The 9199-nt window shown below is 36.5% G+C and overlaps 1 protein-coding gene across 1 annotated transcript in view; it reads right to left on the reverse strand.

Moving 5' to 3' along the window:
* LOC140137538 (stomatin-2-like) overlaps positions 1–8848 on the reverse strand; it is a 30708-nt gene extending 21860 nt beyond the window's left edge. The window contains exons 1-2 of the mRNA XM_072159251.1: positions 8690–8848; positions 5724–5830 (exon numbers count right to left, since the gene is read on the reverse strand). Of these exons, the coding sequence (XP_072015352.1) occupies positions 5724–5830; positions 8690–8723 (141 nt within the window). The 5' untranslated portion in view covers positions 8724–8848. The remainder of the gene's footprint in view (positions 1–5723; positions 5831–8689) is intronic.
* Between the last annotated feature and the right edge of the window lie 351 nt (positions 8849–9199).

The raw sequence follows: 9199 nt of genomic DNA on the forward strand, positions 1-9199 counted from the left end.
CGTTTATATACTGACAAACTTAAAATTAAATTCCATGGTCGAGTGTCGTTTTTTCCGAAATTGAATGTCACTCCAGCAACATCGCTATGTAGCCTCCCTCACAGCCGGTTTCTGTTGTTCACAACAAACCGTGAGCCACATGCAGTTTGGGCCCGAGACTAGAGATAGCCCGGATGTCCGACCGACAGAATAGCTACTTTTTCGTAATTTTAAACATTTTTTTGCAAATTTGACGTTTTGACCTCCTTAAATACCTTTGACCCCAATACAAAAAAAAACTCACATACACCACGAAAATGCATTGTTACAGTTTAAATTTAAAAAATCTGCTATGCTTAATTATGGAGATAAAAATTCTTGAAGTTATTTAGCTTAAAACCGGAAATGACGTCTAAATGACCTTTGACCAACAAAATAAAAATACCATGCACACATCGGGTAACACTAATGCATATATGAAGTTTATGCAACTCTGGTCTGGTTACGTTTTGAGATAAAAAAAAAAGAACATATTTGATGATTTTTTTTTTTTTTTCGGAAGCGACCCCTTAATGACCTTTGACCCCAAAACTGTAGACACCCCAAAGACCCTGGTTGGTAACAATGCATGTGTGCTAATGACAGCACTCTGCTATGTAATTTGTAAAAACAGTGATTTTTTGAATATTTTTTCTTTCAGACCGGAAATGACCCCCTTAATGACCTTTGACCCAAATTCTGTGAATAATTTATTGGCACTGGATATAGCCGATGCATATGTGTAAGTGACGTTATTGTAGGATGTAACATGTAGGAGAAGAAGCATTTTGAAGATATTTGGTTTTATACCGGAAATGACCCCTTAATGACCTTTGAACCCAAATTTGTGAATATCCTATAGACACTGGATATAGCCGATGCATATGTGCAAGTGACGTCATTGTAGGATGTAACATGTAGGAGAAGAAGCATTTTGAAATTTGTTGCCAGAAGAAAGAAGAAGAAGAAGAAGAACTAGATCTGGTTACAGATCTGGACCTAGCCGGAGCCGGAAATGCCAGTGTTAAAGTTTATGGACATCTCATACCATTAATGGTGCATCACTGTAGCATGTAGGGGCTTTATCCGTCTTCCATAGGCTGAGATACAGTTACTTTTCCGTAATTTTAAACATTTTTTTGCAAATTTGACGTTTTGACCTCCTTAATGACCTTTGACCCCAATACAAAAAAAACCTCATATACACCACGTAAATGCATTGTTACAGTTTAAAATAAAAAAATCTACTATGCTTAGTTATGGAGATAAAAATTCTTGAACTTATTTAGCTTAAAACCGGAAATGACGTCTAAATGACCTTTGACCAAAAAATAAAAAATACTGTGCACACATCGGGTAGCACTAATGCATATATGAAGTTTATGCAACTCTGGTCTGGTTACGTTTTGAGATTTTAAAAAATGAACATATTTGATGATTTTTGGTTTTTGACTGGAAGCGACCCCTTAATGACCTTTGACCCCAAAACTGTAGACACCCCAACGATCCTGGTTGGTAGCAATGCATGTGTGCTAATGACAACAATCTGCTATGTAATTTGTAAAAACAGTGATTTTTTTTGAATATTTTAGCTTTCAGACCGGAAATGACCCCTTAATGACCTTTGACCCAAATTCTGTGAATAATTTATAGGCACTGGATATAGCCGATGCATATGTGCAAGTGACGTCATTGTAGGATGTAACATGTAGGAGAAGAAGCAGTTTGAAGATATTTGGTTTTATACCGGAAATGACCCTTAATGACCTTTTGATCTCAAATTTGTGAATAGCCTATAGACACTGGATATAGCCGATGCATATGTGCAAGTGACGTCATTGTAGGATGTAACATGTAGGAGAAGAAGCATTTTGAAATTTGTTGCCAGAAGAAAGAAGCAGAAAGAACTAGATCTGGTTACAGATCTGGACCTAGCCGGGGCCGGAAATGCCAGTCTTAACTTAAAGTTTGACCTTTGACCGGATATTATGGACATCTCATACCATTATTGGTGCATCACTGTAGCATGTAGGGGCTTTATCCGTCTTCCATAGGCTGAGATACAGCTACTTTTCCGTAATTTTAAACATTTTTTGCAAATTTGACGTTTTGACCTCTTAATGACCTTTGACCCCACTATAAAAAAACCCTCATATACACCGAGCAAATGCATTGTTACCGTTTAAATTAAAAAAATCTACTATGCTTAGTTATAGAGATAAAAATTCTTAAAGTTATTTAGCTTAAAACCGGAAATGACGTCTAAATGACCTTTGACCTAAGAAATAAAAATACCGTGCATACATCGGGTATCACTTATACATATATGAAATGTATGTCACTCTGGTCTGGTTACGTTTTGAGATATAAAAAAATGAACATATTTGATGATTTTTGGTTTTTGACCGGAAGCGACCCCTTAATGACCTTTGACCCCAAAACTGTAGACACCGTAAAGACCCTGGTTGGTAGCAATGCATGTGTGCTAATGACAACACTCTGCTATGTAATTTGTAAAGACAGTGATTTTTGAATATTTTTAGCTTTCAGACCGGAAATGACCCCTTAATGACCTTTGACCCAAATTCTGTGAATAATTTATAGGCACTGGATATAGCCGATGCATATGTGCAAGTGACGTCATTATATGATGTAACATGTAGGAGAAGAAGCATTTTGAAGATATTTGGTTTTATACCGGAAATGACCCCTTAATGACCTTTGACCCCAAATTTGTGAATATCTTATAGACACTGGATATAGCCGATGCATATGTGCAAGTGACGTCATTGTAGGATGTAACATGTAAGAGAAGAAGCATTTTGAAATTTGTTGCCAGAAGAAAGAAGCAGAAGAAGAAAGAAGAAAGATCCGATAGCATCACAAGACCTAGCCGGTGTCCCGGCTAGGTAAAGATCCGATAGCATCACAAGACCTAGCCGGTGTCCCGGCTAGGTAAAGATCCGATAGCATCACAAGACCTAGCCGGTGTCCCGGCTAGGTAACTAGATCTGGTTACAGATCTGGACCTAGCTGGGGCCGGAAATGCCAGTCTTAACTTAAAGTTTGACCTTTGACCGGCTATTATGGACATCTCACACCATTAATGGTGCATCACTGTAGCATGTAGGGGCTTTATCCGCCTTCCATAGGCTGAGATACAGCTACTTTTCCGTAATTTTAAACATTTTTTGCAAATTTGACGTTTTGACCTCCTTAATGACCTTTGACCCCAATATAAAAAAAACCTTATATACACCGAGAAAATGTATTGTTACAGATAAAATAAAAAAAATCTGCTATGCTTAGTTATAGAGATAAAAATTCTTGAAGTTATTTAGTTTCAAACCGGAAATGACGTCTAAATGACCTTCGACCAAAATAATAAAAATACCGTGCATACATCGAGTAACACTAATGCATATATGAAGTTTATGTTACCCTGGTCTGGTTACGTTTTGAGATTAAAAAAAAATAACATATTTGATGATTTTTGGTTTTTGACCGGAAGTGACCCCTTAATGACCTTTGACCCCAAAACTGTAGACACCCCAAAGACCCTGGTTAGTAGCAATGCATGTGTGCTAATGACAACATTCTGCTATGTAATTTGTACAAACAGTGATATTCTCAATATTTTTAGCTTTCAGACCGGAAATGACCCCTTAATGACCTTTGACCCAAAATCGGAGAATAAGTTTTGTGTACCTGTAATAGCCGATGCATATGTGTAACTGACATCATCGTACTATGTAATTTGTGGCAGAAGAAGCATTTTGAAGATATTTGGTTTCATACCGGAAATGACCCCTTAATGACCTTTGACCCCAAATTTGTGAACATCCTATAGACACTGGATATAGCCGATGCATATGTGCAAGTGATGGCATTTTAGGATGTAACATGTAAGAGAAGAAGCATTTTGAAATGTGTTGCCAGAAGAAGAAGCAGAAAGAAGCAGAAGAAAGATCCGATAGCATCACAAGACCTAGCCGGTGTCCCGGCTAGGTAAGAAAGATCCGATAGCATCACAAGACCTAGCCGGTGTCCCGGCTAGGTAACAAACAAACGAGAAACACAATGCTCAAGAATTAATCATATTTTGAGATCAAGTCACGTTTATATATCTTACGGAAATGTTTCAATGAATTTGCCGTTTTTATTGAATTTGGCAATGAATTCCATAATATTGGACCAGCAGTACGAATGGCATGGTCAGTAAATGTTTTGTTGTTCTTCATTAAGTTGAATTTATCTGCGTTTCTCGTTTGGTAATTATGAATATTGGAACGTAGTGTAAAGAAGCCATCAAATACGCCCGGTAATTCATTATTACTGTACTTGTACATAAATACCCCCAATTCAAGTTTGTAGGTGTCTGCAAGAGTTAAAATATTGTATTTGGCAAATGAGGGAGCAGTGTGGCTTCTATAATGACTATTTGCTATTGTCCTCACAGCCCATTTCTGTAATTTCATAATTTTATCCAAGTATGTTTTACACGTATCCCCCCAAATCAATATTCCGTAATTTAAATAAGGTAAAACAAGAGTACAATATAGAGAATACAGGATACGATCAGGTACATAAAATTTAAGTTTGTTCATAACTCCAATATTTCACGAGATGGTTTTTGCTATACAGTTTATATGGTATTTCCACGTCAAACATTCATCAATAATCACACCCAGGAATTTTGTATTAGTAACCCGTTCCAGAACTGTCTCATCTAAAATGATCTCAGGAGATACATCACACACAGTTGAGTTTATTTTTGATGTCATATGTGGTGTACCCAAAACCATGTAATTTGTTTTACTTGCATTTACCGATAGTTTGTTCGACTTGAACCAATTACTAATTTCTTTCAATTCATTATTAATTAATTGATATTTACTTTCAATATCTTTATGTGAGTACAGAATAGTAGTGTCATCTGCGAATAATATAAAGTCTAACACATCTGATGTGTTGATAATATCGTTTACATAGAGAATGAATAATAAGGGACCCAGTATAGAACCTTGAGGTACACCGCAAATAATATCTTTAAGTTCCGATTCACAAGAGTTGTAATGTACATATTGTTTTCTGTTGCTTAAATAATTAGTGAACCACTGAAGTACGATACCACGAAAACCATAGTGTTCCAATTTATGAATTAATATGTTATGGTCGATAGTGTCAAAGGCTTTGGAAAGGTCTAAGAAAATTCCAATTGTGGTTTCATTTCTTTCAACGGCATAGTTAACTTTGTCAACTAGTTGAGTTATGGCCATGTATGTAGAATGGTTGTTTCGAAAACCAAACTGCTTATCATTTAGTATTTTATTACTATCTATATACGCAATACATCTGTTAAACACTAGTCTTTCAAGTATCTTCGAAAAACAAGGTAGTACCGAAATTGGGCGATAATTAGAAAATACTTCAGAATCTTCTTTTTTATAGATTGGTATTACCTTTGCTATTTTTACTTTTTGTGGCACAACACCGGTTGAAATGGAGAGATTAAAAATTGATGCAAGCGGCTGAACAATTTCCCTATTTAATCCTATTTACCTTAATACAGACACAGTGATAGGGGAAATGTATACAGAACCAATAACCAGTAGTCAGTAAGAATCCAACGGCAGGGACCTATCCCTCCATCTGGATTCTTCCCCATCCCTTTCCCCTCCCCCTCTCCATTTAATCATACTTACCTTAATACAGAAAAACAGTGATATGGGGAATGTTAACAGAACCAATACATATGAGCTGCCAGTAAGAATCCAGCCACATGGACCTATCCCTCCGTCTGGCTCCCCGGCTGGAACAAAATAAAACAAAAGGAATCTATTAATAATGGAATATATAAAATGAGGTGTCCCTGCTTCTTCTTCAAGGTCTTGAGTCCAGTTCTAGTCCAGTTCTTTATAAACCAATGACTGTACCCAGGAAGTTAGGACTTCATAGGCTGATTAAGTGTGGTAATGTGTTAATGAACTGAAAGTAGTGCAAGCTTAGTATAAGCATACAGGAAAGAAATCATGCGCATACACACTGACACATTTAATGTTCAGATGAGCGAGGTATTTTGCTTTATATTGTTTTTAATTACGTGACAATTATTTAAAATTAAAGTTAAGTCCGATGATGTACCATGTATATTACCAAGGATTCTGGAGTAACAATATACCGTAAAACCTTGTCTACAAGCATACCTCTAAACGAGGGTTGTTTGACGAAAGAGACTAGACGAGAGGCAGACACTCTCCACAAAAACATTATTTGGAGTTTGAACAACTATATTACTGATATAAGCGGCTGTACAAACATGTATTATTGTAAGACCAATCTATTGTAATGTGTTTGTGGGGGATTTGCCTTTCGTAAAAAATAACCTCGTTTTAATAGAAGCATATAGGCTTGTAGACAGAATTCTACGGTACTATAGGGTGTGACTCATCCCCCTTGATCATGTCACATAATGAAATAATTCATTCAATGGAGGCACCAGAATGGGCTATTCCAGTTGAAACCCACACACCCTTATGAAAGACAAGACCTTCATCTTCCATACAGGAAGTGTGAATCTCAAATTGGGTTACCTGAATAAGACTCCATTTGAAATACCCCCTATGTGGGAGATTGCGTTCATGTCTTCCATAGAGGGTAAATGGATTTCAACTGGAATAGCCCTTTTTTTTAAGGGGAGCAGGAGGGGGGGGGGGGTGCTAAGAATACCTACAGTTTTGCTGTAACTTTTGCATATTGACCCAAATAGTGGGATTTTCTGTGATTTGTTTGTTATTTGATAAACCTGGGGAAAATGCCCCCAATGAATCCATTTGTCACCAACACTGAATTGTATGTATTTTATTAACCTATAGAGTTATAGTTTTTTTAGGTCAAAATTATTTACCTAAATAGTGGGATTTTCTGTGATTTTTTTGTTATTTATTAAACCTGGGGAAAATGCCCCCAATGAATCCAATGAATTGTATGTATTTTATTAACCTATAGAGTTACATAGTTTTTGTAATTTTTCACATGTCAATATTAAATCAAAATATTGTTAAAATTCCCAAATATTTTATGGTCAATCAGTTATAAAAATTGGAACCTGAGCAAAATTATTGATTAATTTTCAGTATGTGTTCACTGACTTGTAAACAAGCTTTATGAGGATAATATTCAGCTTTTTCTGGGTTTATAATGCAATCATCATGTTTGAAAAAACATTATGGTTGGACATAACCTGTAAATGTTCCCACATGATGATGGTATAACTTATACTTGTAAACAGTTTAAAAATGTGTTGTAGAAAACAGTGATTTTGTATTATTAATAATTGTGACAATAAGTCTCCCATGACTGTTTTGTGGTTAAACTGTTGGGAGTGTTTTTTTTAATTCTTTCACCACTGTAAAATTTCAATAGGGTCTTTAAACAGTGTAAACACTTGTATTAATGTGAGTGGTATATTCTCAACTTCGAACTAATATTTGACCCAAATCATATAGCAGTTTTAAATACAATTTTAGAAGTCAGTAAAATGATGTGTATATTGATTATGATCTGCAATTTTTTTAAAAGGATAACTATGCTGTTCATGTTGACGTTGGATTTCACCATGCATAATAATTTGGCTACCTACAGTAGACTAGCTCGAGATAGGCCTACTCCGTGAAGTCTCTTCTCTAGGGTCATCATGATATGGTCATAATCGGACTGTCTCATGATCTACCGTAGATAGCACAGATTCAAGCATAGCCCCATACGATGGTCGCTCGCCGTAATTGGTGCAAGCACCCAGTTCCCTTTGTACTATGATCGTTATGAGTCGATACTGAGCAATCAGGTATGAATGGTGCACTATCGATTTGTTAAGCTTCTTATCTATTGAGCTTGGCCGGTTATGAACCACCGTTATCGCGACTTCTAAGCAGAATGACGTCATTTTTACCCACAAAGCATTGTGGCCGTGACCATAAACAAAGGTAAACAATTTACTTCCGGTAATTTTATAATGCCAATATTTCTTATGGCCAAGCTTGGCGGATCATAGAAACAACATTGCCAGTCTTGGAAAACCTTTCCAAATCATTTCCACTGGTTTAAAAGTCCCGCAGACACCCGCCAGTATTACTAATCATGATCATAAAAAATACATAAATTCACCGTAACTTTGGAAGGAAATGAGGGAATTCGATCAAGTTTTCGCTAGTAAATCAACTTGAACTCGGAAACACAATGACGCAATCGAAGATCATGTGACCGATGCAAAAGGGCACTAATACCATCCATTTCCGGTACAGGTCACCTGGGGGTATGTTTAAATTAAATTTTAAAATAGATGATCGATATTGTCGCATAACGATCATAAACATCAAAGGCCGTGTTTGACTGATTAAATCTATTCAAATGATGACTCGCGTTGAATAGCGTAATCGGCTTAACCCTATTGAGTGGATTAGGATTTTTCTGTGGAACCGCCTTCTATAATACCTACCATGGTGCAAGTATTGCAGCATTGTTACATAATATATACACTCATGGAGATACTAAAAATCTGACTATTAATAATTATTGATTTAATTAATATGTCATACTACCTCGAACATACATGTAATTAATACCTGTAGAGCTCTTTCATTTACCAGTAGGGCCTACCAATACCATTTACCTTCACGCGATGATTCGTCGCGATCTACCATCATCCGCTTCTGATCGTTGTATTAAATTTTGATCCGCCGTTATTTCAACGTCGTCCACGAGTTGACGTACAAGATATCTCCAAAATTTATCCTTCCACAGGGCCGGGCACAGGGAACAGGAAAGCGTTTACAGCAGAGAGTAGTTATTCTTGAGAGGGCACTCTATTCACGTGGTTTCTTTTCCAACGCTAAAAGATCACGAATTTTGGTGGTTTGCAAATGAAAGGGGCCGCACTATCGATTGATTACGTAACTGTTATGAATAATTTATTCGTTTTTTAATGCAATCGCCGCGACCCATTAGTACGTATTATCTGTATTATCAAAGTATTTGGAATAATGATCCGGTGAGTTCAATGAACTACGCCCTAATACCGATGGAGTTTCAATGACGTCTTCTCTCACAGATGAACAAATACAATAGAAGAAGGTCAGCACATATGACCTGCTTTAATGACATGTTATATGAGTTGTACAAA

This window comes from Amphiura filiformis, chromosome 17 (assembly GCF_039555335.1).
Source record: "Amphiura filiformis chromosome 17, Afil_fr2py, whole genome shotgun sequence".
In the NCBI taxonomy this organism is placed as follows: Eukaryota; Metazoa; Echinodermata; class Ophiuroidea; order Amphilepidida; family Amphiuridae; genus Amphiura; species Amphiura filiformis.